General features: G+C 40.5%; 1 protein-coding gene across 1 annotated transcript; it reads left to right on the top strand.

Annotated features, from left to right (window-relative positions):
• The first annotated feature begins 2,939 nt into the window (after nt 1–2,939).
• Nucleotides 2,940–17,064, top strand: LOC119738197 (deleted in malignant brain tumors 1 protein-like). Its single transcript, XM_038212956.1, has 8 exons — nt 2,940–3,084; nt 3,604–3,675; nt 4,741–4,857; nt 12,048–12,247; nt 13,221–13,362; nt 14,621–14,950; nt 16,148–16,456; nt 16,980–17,064. Exons 1-8 carry the CDS (start codon nt 3,018–3,020, stop codon nt 17,003–17,005), a joined length of 1,263 nt encoding a protein of 420 aa, XP_038068884.1. The 5' UTR covers nt 2,940–3,017; the 3' UTR covers nt 17,006–17,064.
• The last annotated feature ends 564 nt before the right edge of the window (nt 17,065–17,628 follow it).

Below are 17,628 nucleotides of genomic sequence, written 5' to 3'. Positions count from 1 at the left end.
TTGTGACTTTGGGGTCTATGAACTATTGAACTATTTTGGTCAGTCAGTGGGTCAGTCAGTGTGTTAGGTACAAAGAAGACCGTAGTCTGGCCCTCTGGGACCAGCAGAGTAATTTTTGGGACCAAGGTGAGGCTCATGCAAGTCTATTTCCCAAGTGAGAGACAGTGAGTCAAGCACAAAGAAGATAGTAGGTTGGCCCCTCGGGGACTACAAAACGGACCAAAATTAATTGATTACCAATTCTTTTTTTTTAAATCGGTTGCCATCCCAACTATGACCATCCCACAGAATTGCTTTTAATACCATATTCATTGACCCCTGATAAACGTTACATGAAAAGTCACCTAATTTCATGCCGATGTGTGGGGGGGGGGGGGGGCAAACCCCCAGCTCTGACTCGAATTTTATGTTTTGCATAGAAATATATTATAAATAATGTAATCCCCCTACTCTGTGACTATATACCGGTAATAATATCCGCTTGTGCACAATATTCGGACTGAGCCAGCTGGGATACGGGGGTATCATCGGATTTAAACAGCGCCTCCATTGAAAGTTTACGGAGGCCAATAATGTGTCCGGAGGGAAAAACCTGTCTACATTTTAGCATTGATTTGCTGATGACCCCCCCCCCCCCCCCATAGGCAGTATATAACAAATCGTGATGTGTAATGGCGTGCCTGATACAAGCTATGCTTTCAAGGTTTTACCTCCTCTAGCCGCCTTTATATCCTGTTCAATACTTATATTATTTTCCATTTCTGTCATGAACAGACATAAATGTGTTTATTGAATTGAATAAAGGGGGCAACTGATCTGGGGCCTACTTACTGCTCTGCAACCACATGTTGCTGCATTGTCACTGCCAGATATTTTTGATATATTGCCCAGAACATTTGAAGGTTAAGTCTGTTTTGGATGAACGTCTTGAGCATGCATGTTAGTTACAGGCTCGTCATACATGAGGGTAACTATGAACCTGAAAGCCAGTGTCAAAACATATCCGTCACAAGGAAATGAATGTTGGGACTTGTTTTTGCCCTAGCTCCCTACGTGAGCAATTTGGTTCATTGGTACTCTACACAGCAATGTCACTACCAGATGTTTGATATATTGCCCAGACAATGTCAGAGGTTAAGTCTATTTTGGATGAACGTCGATCTTGAACATGCATGTTCGTTACAGGATCGTCATACATAGGGTAACTGTGAGCCAGTGTCAAAACACATGCGTCACTAGGAAATGAATGTTAACCTTTTGCGAAAGATCCTTGAACTTTTTAGTTGCTGGCTCGTCTTAATGTGCGTGTTTGATCTAGTGCCAGAACACGTGCGTCACAAGAAAATGAAGAAATGACTTCCAATGTTCACCCATTTGACCTTGCCATATTGCCCAGTGGGCAAAATACGTTGAAATAACGTTGAAACAACGTCAGATTCCGACGTTGAACTAACGTTGAATAATGATTGAATTTGAAAGTTGATCTGACGTTGAAATGCTGACGTTGAATCAACGTCAACAGTTCAACGTTGATTTAATGTTGAAAATTTTACGTTGATTCAACGTTGATTAATGATTGAATTTGCAAGGTGATCTGACGTTGTTTTGCTGACGTTTAACCAACGTGGAAAGCACAACGTTGAATCAACGTAGATATTAAAACGTTGATTTAATGTCGGACATTCTACGTTGATTCAACGTTGATTAATGATTGAATTTGCAAGTTGATCTGACGTCATTATGCTGACGTTAAACCAACGTGGAGAGCACGACGTTGAATCAACGTAGATATGTGGAGGGAGGGGTATTGCAAGCCCCAACCCCCTCTAGATCCGCTACTGGATTACGAATCCAAATGTTTCATCAATTATCACTCAGTTGCACAAAATCGCCATGACAAGTCAGTCATATAGAAACCTGACTATAGGGACGATTTAACTTTTAAAAAAATCTGGTCACACAGTGAAATTTATTCGTGTTGTTATAATCATAATGGTTTTTCAAAGTTGGACACAGAAACTGACTTGAGTTTGGTTGAACCTGCGACCTAATTTCATGAAAACTGAATAAATATACTACAGAAAAACCTAATAAGGAAAGTTATCAATGTGTTATACAACATTATAATCCATTGATGTGCGGCAGAACTGGGCGGGACCATCCCGCCCAGTTCTGCCGCACATCAATGGATTATAATGTTGTATAACACATTGATAACTTTCCTTATTAGGTTTTTCTGTAGTATATTTATTCAGTTTTCATGAAATTAGGTCGCAGGTTCAACCAAACTCAAGTCAGTTTCTGTGTCCAACTTTGAAAAACCATTATGATTATAACAACACGAATAAATTTCACTGTGTGACCAGATTTTTTTAAAAGTTAAATCGTCCCTATAGTCAGGTTTCTATATGACTGACTTGTCATGGCGATTTTGTGCAACTGAGTGATAATTGATGAAACATTTGGATTCGTAATCCAGTAGCGGATCTAGAGGGGGTTGGGGCTTGCAATACCCCTCCCTCCACCCAACCGCAACCGCTAGCCGCTGACTAATGTTGATACTAGTAAAATGGGGTCCAAAATAATGAATGGAATGCTAAAGTAACTGAACTGCCTTAGAATGCAGGATCGTAGATTTCAATATTGAAAAATCGTTCGACGTTTGCAGAATGTTAAAAAAGGGCACTCGTTGCGAAATGTTGGGAAAGAGAGATGTAAATGCTACCCTTAACCCCCCTTCGGATGCTATGCCCTCGTTTAACCCAAGTCGGAAGTCCCCGATATAGCTTCTCAGCAACACAAATAGACACACGTACACAACGTCTCGGGGGATTCGTTCCATGGAAGCCAGACGGATTATATATCTGCTCAGCTAACGGCACCTTTTAACCCCGACACATCATGCCCAGCACCATGATATATAAACAGATCAACCAACCTCCGTCGGTTCATACTCGGCTCCAGCTGATCTCTCTTGAAGACGTTTGTATTACTTTCTCTCATCGTATTCCTAAACAATGTCTTACTCTGCATCAAATCTGCTGGTGTTGGCTGCCACGCTGATCACCATCACTGCGCCCTCACGTAAGTGTGAAACTGAATTGAATTTGTCGTTGTCAACTGTAATTTTACAGATTATTTTCTGTTGCAAACAAAACAAAAACCAACACATGGAAACCTGTAAGCAGGCAACTGATTTCTATAGCTGAAACTGTGTAGGCTATGTCTGCGGTTTACAGTTACAAGCATCACGATCCCAGCACAAAACGTGTGCACACGTAACAATACATCTATTATGGGCTGAAAATTGAAAATAACTGGGACGGTACATTTTGAAAACATTTTCGTCATGTTAGTTTTCATTTCATAGTTTATTTGTATTGAACATAGTTTCGCTAGTTGATGCCTCATCACTTTTACTACTGTATCCGTATAGTTTTCGTACAATATAAGTGAATCCATTGGATTCGGCGCTGTAAGAATGCCCAAACCGTTGCCTGAAAACAAGAGACGCATTTTGCGCCTACCTTTTTGTCTGTCAATGTTTATTCCAGTTAAAAAGAATGAAAATTAAAGTATCCCAATTTCGACTTTGTATTTTAGAATTATGCTCGGCCCATCCTGTAGTGCAAGATGTGACGTCACAAGACCAGGCAAGCAGCTCAAGCATATCAGGTAAGCACATGAAACTGCTGATATTTAATTGTAACATTAATATTTTGTTTGTACCCCTATGTGTTTGCTGTGTGGCGTTCCGATGATGGTGGTGGGGGGGGGGGGGGGTTTCAACTCCTCGTATTCCTTTGAGTGAGGGGACACATGCTGTAATAGTTATTATCTGTGCAAGAACAAATATAATGACCCATTTTATCACCCACCCCTGTAATGTAAACCATATCTACAAATATGAAGCTATACCGTGGCTTTATGCAGTCCCAATTCTCTGAATTTGATCGGAATAGAAAACAAGAAAGGGAATGGAGCGGGCATATAGGCCCTATCACATTCAAGAAATACCGATACAATCAATCTGAAGCAGGTTATTAAAAACTAAGTAAAGTAGATATACTTGAAAATGTAACTTCATTTTTCTCGACGCAAAGTATATGGGTTCCCGGTAAAAGTGCAATGGTTTTGTCCTAACCATTCCGATTAAATGATGATAATGACTCTTTTTTTCGAAAAAGATAGCATACTAGGCGCACTGATTTCACTCATTGCATGATCCTATTATTTACTTACAATCAAGTATGATATTGATTTCTTTTATTTTTCTCCTGGAATTTTGCAAAAATGAATGGTGTCCATGAAGCTGCTTCAGCACGAAAAGATGTCTGCATTTTCGACTTTTTGCAGAAGTAAATTTCTGTTTTTTTGGTGCGATTCGTGATTATTTCAGTAAATAACAGTAGTTCAATGAGCAAACGTTCTGCATTCATCATTCAATGAGCAAATTCGTTGGTTTCTATCTAAATTTGGACAGAAATTCCCTAAACTCAGGCTGAAGCGGTTTGCAACATCGCAATCAGTTGTCAGGAAAAACATTGAATACTTGAACGTTTCATGCAAAAACTGTTTAACTAGAAATGATGTTTTATGGTTTTCTTGATTTTTAGAGAAACGGAACGTTGCGAAAAAAATATGTTCCAGTGTAAAATTCATGCTGTGGTCCCCTAAACAAATTTATTTGGCAGGCAAAATGGGAATACCTTGTATCCGATATATTTTGTGTTATTTCAGGTCTTTCGTGTACGAGTTCTCCACTGGGGATGGCCAGTGGGGCCATCCCTGATTCCAGCCTGACGGCGTCAGACTCATACGACTGGCGTTATCTCCCAAGCAAGGCCCGACTGAATGGTAAGTCTCATTGATTGCTACACTATGAAGCCCGGGAAGGGACAGGGTGGAAATTTTTTTTGGCGTTTGCTAATTCGTTCGCACGAATTACTAATTCGTTCGCACGAATTACTAATTCGTTCGCACGAAATCCTAATTCGTTCGCACGAATTACTAATTCGTTCGCACGAATTACTAATTCGTTCCCACGAAATCCTAATTCGTTCGCACGAATTACTAATTCGTTCGCACGAATTATTATTTCGTTCCCACGAATTGCTAATTCTTTCCCACGAATTGCTAATTCGTTCCCACGAATTACCAACTCGTTCCCACGAATTACTAACGCATTCCCGGATCCACGAGTTTGATGTCTGGCGGACCCCGTGCACCCCCCCCCCGAACTAATTTTCACCAACTTTTTGGGGTGCTTCAAGGGTCTTGATTTTGTGGGGGTGCCTTTTAGACCAAATTTGCGCCCATCCTGGCCGCCATCTTGAATTCGAAGCATGAAAGCAAAAAAAAAAAACCAGGATACCCGAAATAAAATCTGTGAGAGTCAAAAACATAATAAATTAACAATTTTATTGATGCTTTTATCACACTATTTGGCTTATGTAGATTTTCCCGGCCAACTTCACCAATTTTTCATTCAATTTAACGCCTGGCTCGTTCAGTTTGATTTGAAATTGAAAAATCACGCAGATCGTCATTCGACAATCAAAAAGAATCATTCGATTTCACTATCCAAGCAATCTATCGCCTTTTAGCCTCACTCATCCCTGTAAAAGGTGCATTAAAAGTATTGCGTTGTTCAATCAGTTTGGTCTGAACCAGTAGTAAGTGGTTGACCGGGCATTCCTTTTCATTAATGGGCAAACTTATTTCACTTTTTGTCAAAATGTTTTAAGACTTCCTGCATGTAAAATTCTGAATTATCTCGGCGTAAATCATATCTGATGTCTTCAATCCGTAAATGGACACCTCTCTTTCTTAATTAAAGGGTCCGTGAATGATTTTTTTCTCATGAATACATTTTATGCAACTTACTACTACTCTAAAATGTATGAAAGATATTTTGACATCCCTTTTTTGGTTAGTCATATTGCAAGTGCACGTCTTTAACATTTAAAAGTTCCATGCTTTTCTGTTGCTGTGATGTGATTTCAGGAAGACACTGTTCAGTTTAGGGGGTTTCTTTCAAATTATTCACCCAAAATTTGCTAAGAAAATACTTTTGAGAAAGGATTGCTCATTGGCTTACTGCCAAGTACTGACACAACAAAGGATCACCAAAGAAAAGAAATCGTAGCAACTTTTTTTGTGCTGAAATAGCCCAGTAACATTCATCTGCACAGAATGACATCAAAATCTTGTTGATGCGTGAATATGGAACTTTGCATCATCATAAAAACGGAGAAAGCACCACAAACACCCTTCAAAATGGAAAAAACATTGATGATAAGGTTAAAATGTGACACAAAGATGTGTTTTCCAGGTTTGCATTGAACAATTACTTTGCATGGGCCCTTTAATTAAGTGTTCGGTCAGACATACGCAAGAAAACATTTAAGAAATTACCCAAGAAAAGGGTTCCCCATCGTACAACCATTGCCATATTGTAAATTTTACAGTCGCTAAGATGTTTTGGGGAAACTCAACCTCGGAGGAAAATGGGAAAATATATCACTTAAAAAAATCTTATTAATTTGAATGACCTCAAAATGAAAGTGATTGCCCATAAACGAATAAGAAACGAAAAACATGGTAATAAGTTATAAGCGCACCGACGTTTGCTAATTTGAATGCGTCAACCGTCAAAAGGTTGACATTCAGTCAAAAATCCTGGCTGCTTATGCCCCCCAAATCAAAAAGAAATTTGATCATAATGTGCAAAACTCACGCGAAATTGAATGGCTGATAATGAAACAAGGGGAAACCTATATATGATTTTTTTTTCAATTTTTTTTCAATTTTGGCGGCCATATTGGCCGCTTTCATGCAATTGAAGCATGATATCAAAAACACGATACCAGAAATGAATTTGGGAGGGTACAAAACATATAACTAACAATTTCACTTGTGATTTTATCATGTTTTTAGGCTGACTTTTTTTTTCATTTTTACCAATATGGCGGCCTTATTAGCTACCAAATTGGCCGCCATCTTTAATTTGAAGCATTATAGGAAAAAAAATACCAGAAATGAGTTTTTGAGAGTCTAAAACATATAACTAACCATTTTATTTATGCTTTTATCACATTATTTGGCTGATTATGTCTTTTTCCCCCAAGTTTTTACCAACTTTGGGGGCCATATTGGCCGCCATCTTGGATATCTCCTTCTCATCGGATTTGTTTTACTGTTAACATCCAAAATGTGTTTCAGGACGCTAAAAGGCACCCCAAAAATTGGTGAAAATTAGTTCTGGGGGTGCACGGGGGTCCCCCATACATCTATATCTCATGGATCCGGGAACGTGCCGTGCCAGTTATTCGTAGGAACAAGTTGGTAATTCGTGGGAACGAATTAGTAATTCGTGGGAACGAATTAGTAATTCCTGCGAACGAATTAGGATTTCGTGGGAACGAATTAGTAATTCGTGCGAACGAATTAGGATTTCGTGGGAACGAATTAGTAATTCGTGCGAACGAATTAGGATTTCGTGGGAACGAATTAGTAATTCGTTCGAACGAATTAGTAATTCGTGCGAACGAATTAGTAATTCGTGCGAATGAATTAGGATTTCGTGGGAACGAATTAGTAATTCGTGCGAACGAATTAGTAATTCGTGCGAACGAATTAGTAATTCGTGCGAACGAATTAGGATTTCGTGGGAACGAATTAGTAATTCGTGCGAACGAATTAGTAATTCGTGCGAACGAATTAGTAATTCGTGCGAACGAATTAGTAATTCGTGGGAACGAAATAGTAATTCGTGCGAACGAATTAGCAATTCGTGGGAACGAATTAGTAATGCGTGCGAACGAATTAGCAAATGCCAAAAAACATTTCCACCCTGTCCCTTCCCGGGCTTCATACTACTCTAATTGCAATAGTCTGCAACTGTTGCTTACTTTGTGTTTGTTGCCTTCTTGTGAGTTTAGACATAGGAATTGTATAAGCCCGACACTAAAAACAACTGGAAACTTGAAAAAAAAAACTTATTAACGATGCATTTTGATTGTATTAATTATGGATTCCATTCTTGGTCAATATGACCAGCCCCTTTCTTTCTCAAGGCTTTAGGCTCATTTGCTTTTCATGCGTTGTTCGTTTCCAATAATGACACCTCTCAAATTTTAAAGATAAATGTGTAAACGTTAAACCTAACCAGTTGAAATTTCAGCTATTTTTTTCGCGAAAACATTGAAAAACCATGCACTATCTTTTGATAAAGAAACACGATTTCGCCCATGGTACTCTGTATTTAAAAAAAAAAAAGGCAATTGACTGATCGTTGGGAAATCACCACCATTTCTTGATTTCTTCGCAATGGCAGCAAGCCAGACGAAATAACATCACGGGGTGGTTAGTACCCTACGATCTTTAATACCCTCCAAAATAATAATAATTCGGTTGGTTACTTCTGAGATACATGCAAATGATCCTACATGTCTTTAACCCAAAAAGGTCGTTTTGTCTAAGTTTCTAAATATAAAAAGAGGTCAACCAACAACAACAAAAAAGACTCCGTGGATTCCGGATAATCTCCGCAAGTCAGCTTACTTTTTTTCAATATTTTATTTGAACTATTGCTTGCACCCTGTACTCCTGAAAAGATTGAATAATCTGAAACTGTTCCTGAAATTGAGAAGATGAATGGAAGTGATTCTGTGTGAGCACACCACGCCGCATGTATATGACAATTTCCCGTTACATCAATATTTATGCAATACTCATGCAACAGTCAGACCGCGTATAACCTGTATTCAAGTGCTTATGTAAATCCCAGCGATTTATCGCACAATTTTTTTGGCCAGGGATGGGCGAGAAGGCTATCCCCAGAATAGTCCATGCATTCACCATAAACTTGACCAAAATGAAAACCGATTCTATGCATCACTCTGTCCGTGTTACGATTTATTTGTCATTGCATTAACTTGTTTTGTAACATTAGTGTTCTCATGTCCTAGCTGGGTACAAAACAAAAAATCGTCACTAGTTTACTGTCATTACAACAAAATCAACATCACTAACTCAAGTCTGTAGCGCGAATTCCTGTCACTGATCCTTTAGGCTCCGCAACAACGAAAAAGGTACGAAAAAGTAAACAAAGTGTTACTCAGTTATTCAGAACAGGAATGACATCAAATCCAAGCCTGTGTATTTTTCAACTTCCAATACAAAATATGTATTCTTGTCATGATCACAGCTTTTGTAACTGTTGTATTTTTCTTATGGAAACCTTGTAGGATTTAGTTCTATATATTTGACTGTCATAGTCTGTTTGTTACGGAAGACGGAGAGTGCCATTCAATAAGTCTGAATATATTTTTTGTACGTGTAAAAATATTTTTTTTGTTCAGCGGCCGCCACTTATTATCTTGCGGCCGCCAGACAATAAGTGGTGGCCGCTGTACATACAAATGATTTACCTCTCACGTGACTTCTCGCGCTTTTTCGAGCCTGGCCCAAGTGACCGACTCGCCGAGCCGGTTACTTTAAGTATCCCATAAGGCCATGCAACGTCCGGCGGGCGCCTCAGGCCGTGTCCGAAATGGGCTTCCACAGAGCATAGAGCTACAAACCCTATGTAGCTCTATGGGTGCAGACCAGTAAATCGGTCCGAAATTGCCTGCGCCGGCCAAATCACGATTTGCATGCCCTCAAAATCTTCGGTATTTGAGCATGCTGTGGGCCATGAACTTGAGGGATTGTAAAAAATATAGGTGGAAGCCGTGCACAGGACTGGGAGCTTGCAGTTCTGTGTAATTTTGATGTAATTTGGACCCTAAAAGCGCTCTATTTTGCAATGGAGTGTAGGCATCGTTTTTCAAAATGGCGATGGGCTTCAGGACTATTTTCAGGGGTGATCATCTTCAGATGGAAATTTCTCCTAAAAGTCATCAGTTGACCCCCCAAAAAGTGAAAAGAAAATGAAAGATGATGAAATAAGCTTTAATTTGATGTGTGTCTCGAACACCTTGGAGAGTTGTGAGTATTTTTCCCGAATTTTTGAAGTGGGAGCATTTAGCATTGGGGTCTATGGAAGTTTATTTACTGGTCTGCTACCTATTATAGTTTCAAAATGGCGCCTTCCACCGTTTGTTGTCAAATGTTTGCGGAGTGTTTTTTTTCAGGGGGGCGGAACCTGGGGGGGGGGGGGGCAGCGTTTCAAAAGGGGTCACCAATGGCGGTTCCGCAACAAATGCGCCCAAAATCTGAATAGGGCCGATGGACCGTCCTCCGATCACAGCAATTTCGAGCGAACAAGGGGGGGGGGGGGGTAATTTGGGGTCGGAAGGAGCCAAAACTCAATTAACGCCCGTTGGGGGCGCCCTACAGTAAGGTAGCCGCAAACAGAGGGCTTGTTTTCAGGCCAGAAATCGCAGTCGGAGATTTTTTTCTCGCAATTTTTTGATGAAATATGAGTCATCCATCCTTCCTCGTGCCGTACAAGTGGTTTGTGGAAAATTTTCAAAACCTCGCTTCTCTATAGTTTCAAAATGGCGCCTTCCACCGTTTGTTGTCAAATGTTTGCGGAGGTTTTTTTTCAGGGGGGCGGAACCTGGGGGGGGGGGGGGGCAGCGTTTCAAAAGGGGTCACCAATGGCGGTTCCGCAACAAATGCGCCCAAAATCTGAATAGGGCCGATGGACCGTCCTCCGATCACAGCAATTTCGAGCGAACAAGGGGGGGGGGGGGTAATTTGGGGTCGGAAGGAGCCAAAACTCAATTAACGCCCGTTGGGGGCGCCCTACAGTAAGGTAGCCGCAAACAGAGGGCTTGTTTTCAGGCCAGAAATCGCAGTCGGAGATTTTTTTCTCGCAATTTTTTGATGAAATATGAGTCATCCATCCTTCCTCGTGCCGTACAAGTGGTTTGGGGAAAATTGTCAAAACTTCGCTTCTCTATAGGGTGCATACCAGTAAATCGGTCCGAAATTGCCTGCGCCGGCCAAATCACGATTTGCATGCCCTCAAAATCTTCGGTATTTGAGCATGCTGTGGGCCATGAACTTGAGGGATTGTAAAAAATATGGGTGGAAGCCGTGCACAGGACTGGGAGCTTGCAGTTCTGTGTAATTTTGATGTAATTTGGACCCTAAAAGCGCTCTATTTTGCAATGGAGTGTAGGCATCGTTTTTCAAAATGGCGATGGGCTTCAGGACTATTTTCAGGGGTGATCATCTTCAGATGGAAATTTCTCCTAAAAGTCATCAGTTGACCCCCCAAAAATTGAAAAGAAAATGAAAGATGATGAAATAAGCTTTAATTTGATGTGTGTCTCGAACACCTTGGAGAGTTGTGAGTATTTTTCCCGAATTTTTGAAGTGGGAGCATTTAGCATTGGGGTCTATGGAAGTTTATTTACTGGTCTGCTACCCTATGCACGGAGCTACGAAGTAGCCTGTCCCCGCGTAGTTTCACCGGGCGTGGACGTGCTCTATAGACGTAATTGATTCGGATGCAGCCTGGGCCGAGAATTCCGAAAAATGTTGCATTCTGACGCCACTCCACGATTGTGTACAAATTCTAAGGAAATGGAAATGTTTCTCACTTCCAGATTCATGTCTTATCGTCATTTTGCCATGAATGACTTTCATTGAGATGATATATGAAGAAAAATGGCTTCAGGTTGCAACATCCCCCCGTGGAAAAGCAAAAAAAAAAAAAAAAAAAAGAGAGAGAAAAAAAAGAGGCGAGAAGTCATATTGGTGTAAATTCAATGGGTTGGGGGGGGGGCAAAATGTACCTACCACCCCCCCCCCCTTAAAACTGGTAAATCGAGAATATGTTGAGAAAAACAGGATTTTTGTTGCAAATATGTTTTGCCCCCCATAGCCAAAAAAATCCTGGCGACGCCCATGTTTGTTCTCACATATAGGCTATAGGCGCGGGTAAGCTGGGGGAAGTAATCGAACGCACTCAAGGTGTATTATTGTCATAATCACAGTTTTCGTAACTGTTGTAGTTTCCTTACAGAAACCCTGCAGGATTTGGTTCTGTATTATTTTTGAATGTCAACATTTTGTTTTATTCCCCACAGGTACTGGTTGGTGGGCATGCCCGAATGGAAAGCCCGAGGGTCAATGGATCCAGGTAGACCTTGGTCAGTACACGGCCATCACGGGGGTCATCGTACAGGGACACAGAAGTTATTATATCCGAACCTTCGCTGTAAACTACAGTAATACGGGCGAGTCCAATGATTGGCAGAAACTAACTGACAGAGGACAGACCGTACAGGTGAGCCTAGGATCCCGTCAGGATCGATTCTCTAGTTTCACATTCCATACGGACAGTAATAGTAATCGCACGGAATACTATGCGTTTGTAACTAGCGCAATGTTTTGCGAGTGAAAAACAATAATATTGAGTTAGTTCACAAAGCTTTTGTGTTAATTCATAAAAGTATAATCGTTTAAAAAAAATGTTGCAAAACTATTTCATTACGCCTATTTTGTTAACTGTTATGTTAAATCGCAAAAAAAATGCGTTAATTTGCAAAACTATTGCGTTTAGGTAATTACTTTAAATTGCAAAGGTATGCCTATTACGTTAACTCGCAACAAAAAAAATCAACTTTTTTTCTGTTTAACCTAACACGACTGGGTCTCATAGTGGTCTCATAGTGATGTCAAATAACATTTTGTTGCAAATTTAAACAAACCTTTGAGCTGCACTTCCTTTGACTTTAGCTTGGGTTGCGATGTCCGTTTAGACTCAACATAGACAAAGGACAAGCACCATCGGTGATAGTGTTATTGAGGGCGCAAGCAGCATGGAAATTCGTAAGGGGGGGGGGGGTCGACGCCACCTGACTCTATGCATAGCTATGGGGAGGCACATCAATGTCTCAAGGTCAAAACATTGTTCATTGTTCATTATGTTTTCTTCACGCGTTCATCCCGGATTTGGAAACGGAAGTGACATAAGACTAAATAATATAAATTTGACGAATATTTTCTAGAGCGGAACTTATATCAAGTGATGATTGTCAGTTAGTCAAAGGCAACTCTGAATTATATCCTCGTTCAACCGAGGTGCTTACAGCCATACCCGCATGTAATTAACTTTCATGTCCAACAAAATGTTTTAGCATATCTCCCTGTATATCGGCACAGCTCTTCAGATAGCAAAGACGCCCGGCGTATAACGAATATTTAAACTACCGGATGTTTTTGTGGTGGTGATATTGTAAATCGTTATATTTTTCCAGTTGAATGGGAGCAATGGTAGTGGACAACCTGTGAATGTGACGTTCCCCGTGGTACTGATGGCAAGATTCCTCCGCATACTTCCACTCGCGTGGGCTGGAAATTATAATTATTATCTGCGGTTCGAAGTGCTCGGATGTCGAGGTAATGTGCCCTTCTAAAAAAATCTAAGTCGCCTTCATAAATAGAAAGGCAATGATACCACGTGTTATTTGGTGTAAATGTTGGAAAATTGTTTGTTTTTGAGATCTAGGCTTATTCCAAGGCTGTAAGAACCAACTGCAAGCGCTGACTTGAGTATCGTGTTTGGATGAACCGTGATTAGAACCAGCGGAAGGTGTATTAATACTGAACAAGTCATATCTATTGTTATGTTAAACTAATTTAGTGTAACAGTAATTCTGGTGCAGGCCGAACGATCATGCTAGTACATGTATTTGACTGTTTTAATTGAAAACCATAGCCACCTTTAGTGATTTACTAGGAACCTTCCTCACTCTTAATCTTGCAAACCGTAAACTCTACATCCAAGCTGTTGGACTCTGATTATGGTGATATGGCTGACCCCCATGTAAAGCATAATCACTTTACTTGTGCAGTACTCACTCCAACAGATTCCAATAAAACATGCAGTTCAATTTTGAAGGACGGGGTGGTTATTTAAGGTCGTCTACACTTTACACACACAAAAAGTGCGGTGTAAATATTTAACACCGGTGGTCCTATAAAGATGTCATCGGTGTTAAATCTAACCCTGCTGTCTTTGACCCTCATAAAACATGTGTCAGTATCCAGGTCATGGAAGTTGGAGGGTTGGGAGTTGGGATGATGGTATTGTCGGCTGATATCACTTGCTGGGTGTGTTTATTCGTTTCTTTTCTGATCGATGACTCGTGTTGGTCCAGCTCTGTTGCATTCTGACAATGCCCAGTACAAATCATATGAAACGGTAGTTTGCATCACAAATTAGTGGATGATGACCTTCATATGGCAAATTGAGTGGGGGATCTGAGTTGAGTTCCCTAGATGCATGTAGACAAAGGAATGATCATTAATGTCAGACAACAGCCATCACTGGAAGGGGGAATACATGTGGTTAGGCGATTTGAGCCATGAAACGGCACCTCACGACAGGGAATGAAGTTAAAGTTATGTGCACAACGGCATCTTATGCCTTTTAGATTTTAGTTTAAAAACGATTTTTACATTATTGTTCTGGTCTGATGTACCACAAATATTTTATTAAGAAGAGACCAATCTTGCCACAAGACTCGTTGTATTATCGAACGTTACGTCTTCTTCTTTCAACATCGGCCCAGCGTACGTGTAATCTAAATTTACGTTTGAACTGATCTAAATTTACGTTTGAACTAATCTTAATTTATGTTTGAACTGTTAGCAGACTTTAAAAGCGGCATGATCCGATTAGTGGGTGGTGATGACAAATGGAGCGGCCAAGTGGAAATCTACCGTCATGATGCTTGGGGTGCAGTCTGCGATAGCAGTTGGGATATGAAGGACGCCACCACCGTTTGTCATCAGCTCGGCTTCATCGAGGCTCTGGAGGCTAAAACGGGGTTGTCCAGCCGAGAGAGTGACCGGCCGATCGTGATGAATCGAGTCGCCTGTACTGGAACTGAACGGCGGCTGGCTGACTGTCCGTTTGTCTGTACCGGCTCTCAGCAATGCAGCAGCTCAACTGTAGCAGGAGTCGTTTGTAAACCGAGACCTGGTAAGAAATTCGGCCCTCTTTAGTTTTCTGTCATTCACATCCGACTTTGTGTCCTAAACGTCAGCTTATTACACAAGTAAATTTTGTGTTATCAAATCATCTCCAGATATTTACGACATTTCAGCGTTCTCTGATGATAAAAGTCCACTAAATTAAGGAGGTACTCAACCCCATTCTTCAAACAAAAGCACTTTCTTATAAATACAGGAAAAATATACTGATGAACTCAATGAAAAATCTGAAATATTTATTGTTAGATCTTACACCCACAAAATAGACAAAAAATAGGAATTCAAAATCTTACTGGTGCCTCCCAATGCTGGTTATTTGGACCAAACATTCTTTTAAGGTTGCATTCCCCTTGCTCTCCGACATATGATAAATTGTTTCTATAAATAAATTTGCAACTTACATGTTTAATTCCAACCAAAGTTTCCATTTTAACTTTTTGGACTTTTTGCAACCCTCTAAAGAAAAAAAAAACAGGTTTTGCTTTGGACACAAACATATTCACTTTGCGAACAGACTGGCTCCCGGTCTGTGCATTATCGATACTACTAAGCCTCTGTACTAATGACGTCACATTTGTTTACATGTGCACTTTCCTATGGAGCCAGTGGGGTCCCATGGTCCACTGAGCACCATAGGAAAGCACACATGTAAACAAAGTGTGACGTCATTAGTACAGAGGCTTATTGTGGGGCGGGGACCAGCCTACCCGCGAGAATAGAATTATTGTCTGGAAGCGAATAATTCGAAACTGTAAAGTAATAATTATTCAACAACTAAGCGGGCTGATTTTTTTGCTCGACTTCACATTCAAAAGTGAATAACTTTCGTATTGCTATAAAAAAAAAATAGCAATAACTTAGAAAATGAATCTATTTTTTTGGATGAAACTTGTTAATAGCACGGGGAACGATTCTTGATTATAGGCTCACTTGATGTCCTCGGTAGGCCTATGGGTTTCTTTGGGACACTGTCACTGACAGCCAGGTAATTTGATTCTGATCGCTACGTGACATATTTTTATCAGCCTGTATTTCCAGCTGAAGAGGGGATTGGGAGGTCTACTAACCATGAGGGCGGGCTACCTATCCGTCCCTATTTCATTACACCACTCCACAGTGTAAGCGTCAGACTGTAACTCGTCTTGTTTTCCAAATTGAGATAATGTCTTTATTGTGAAATGATCAGATGATCTTCGGTTGGTCGGCGGATCTCGCACCAGCGGCCGAGTGGAGATATACCGTGGCGGCAGCTGGGGCACCATCTGTGATTCCAATTGGAACGAGACTGATGCAGGGATTGTCTGCCGCCAGCTCGGTTTCTCAGACGCACTGGAGGCCAAGTCCGCTGCCCACTTCGGGCAGGGTAGCGGACCCGTCCATATGGACGGCGTAGCGTGCGAAGGATCCGAAGAGAAAATTACCGACTGCCCTTCCTACTGCTGGGAGGAGACAAGTTGTAGCCACTCTCACGATGCTGGAGTGATCTGTAGTGACGGTAAGCATATAATGAGGGCAGTGCAACGAATCCTATACCACATCGTCAAGGATTCAAATCATCATAGAAATACTCCGCGTATTCCTATCATTAGAAAGATGGATTGGTTCTAGCGTCATGCAAGAACGAGTGCTCCATTCAATTGGATAGTAACGATTTTTATTGTGCAACCGTATACCTTGATTTAATTAAATGGTAAAAAGCTGAAATATTACAATGTGTTGAAACTATTAGTTGCCCAGCAATAATCGGTTGATACTTTAATCAATATTTGCAAGGGTTTCTTGCATGAAAGTATGTCCCGATATTTAATTTCGCATATGTCTGCGAATCTGATAATCGTTCGGAGAGAATATTTTATTGACTTCGGTGTCAAGACGGTCTTATGATTGTATAGAGCCAGGTTCCTGTTAAAATTTTATTTAGAACACATTTTTTTAAAAATGAAAACTGTTTGCTTTTCCAGTTTTCTTCAACAACCTTAGATGCAAACTGTTTGTTCTTCGCTTTTGTATTACTGCAGGAAACACCGTAACAACCAACAAGTGACGAAAACTAAACCGCTCAAGCAACCAGGAAGGATAGGACACCACACATCATCATACACACTCATCTCCTTGTAAAGGGACAATGTTTGTTTCATCAAAGTGTCCCTCGTAATTGCTGGTCAAATTCTTCTGTAGTCTCGTGACTGGTCTCGGCCTATAACCCGTGCATGCTGTAAAGCCATTATAATTATGGAGAGTGGTACCTTGCTTCTCTTGCCATTGTAGTATATTACTGACTGTGTAATCTACGGCACCAATCTATTTTAACAGTGCATTTTGGTTAGATGTAGTTTTGAGTTCTTCTTGTCAATGTTTGTTTTTTGTGCAGCACTATATAGAAGTCATGCAACAATCATGGGGGCTTTATTTGTATAATATACACAATGATAATAAGAAAACACCACAAGACCACCCAAAAAAGACCCCAAAAATATGCGAACAGGAGTGGAATCGATAATCAATTATATTATTGGACTCGCATCAATTTAGATATTTTTCAACGTCAGTTACTCACAGTAGAATGAGTCCATTGATATAAATATATTCAAATGAAATTGGGAAACAAAAAGGTAAAGTGCAGTGGATACATACCGAGGGGGAGAATGTTGGACTCTCTTATACTTC

The sequence above is a fragment of the Patiria miniata genome, unplaced genomic scaffold (assembly GCF_015706575.1).
Source record: "Patiria miniata isolate m_02_andy unplaced genomic scaffold, ASM1570657v1 HiC_scaffold_3, whole genome shotgun sequence".
Classification (NCBI taxonomy): Eukaryota; Metazoa; Echinodermata; class Asteroidea; order Valvatida; family Asterinidae; genus Patiria; species Patiria miniata.
This window is presented reverse-complemented; position numbering and strand designations above follow the sequence as displayed.

Bases quoted from the DNA above. Each gene is read 5' to 3' on its own strand.
- LOC119738197 (XM_038212956.1), top strand. From the start codon at position 3,018: ATGTCTTACTCTGCATCAAATCTGCTGGTGTTGGCTGCCACGCTGATC. The intron at 3,676-4,740 runs GTAAGCACATGA...GTGTTATTTCAG, and splicing joins AAGCAGCTCAAGCATATCAG to GTCTTTCGTGTACGAGTTCT. The intron at 16,457-16,979 runs GTAAGCATATAA...GTATTACTGCAG, and splicing joins TGGAGTGATCTGTAGTGACG to GAAACACCGTAACAACCAAC.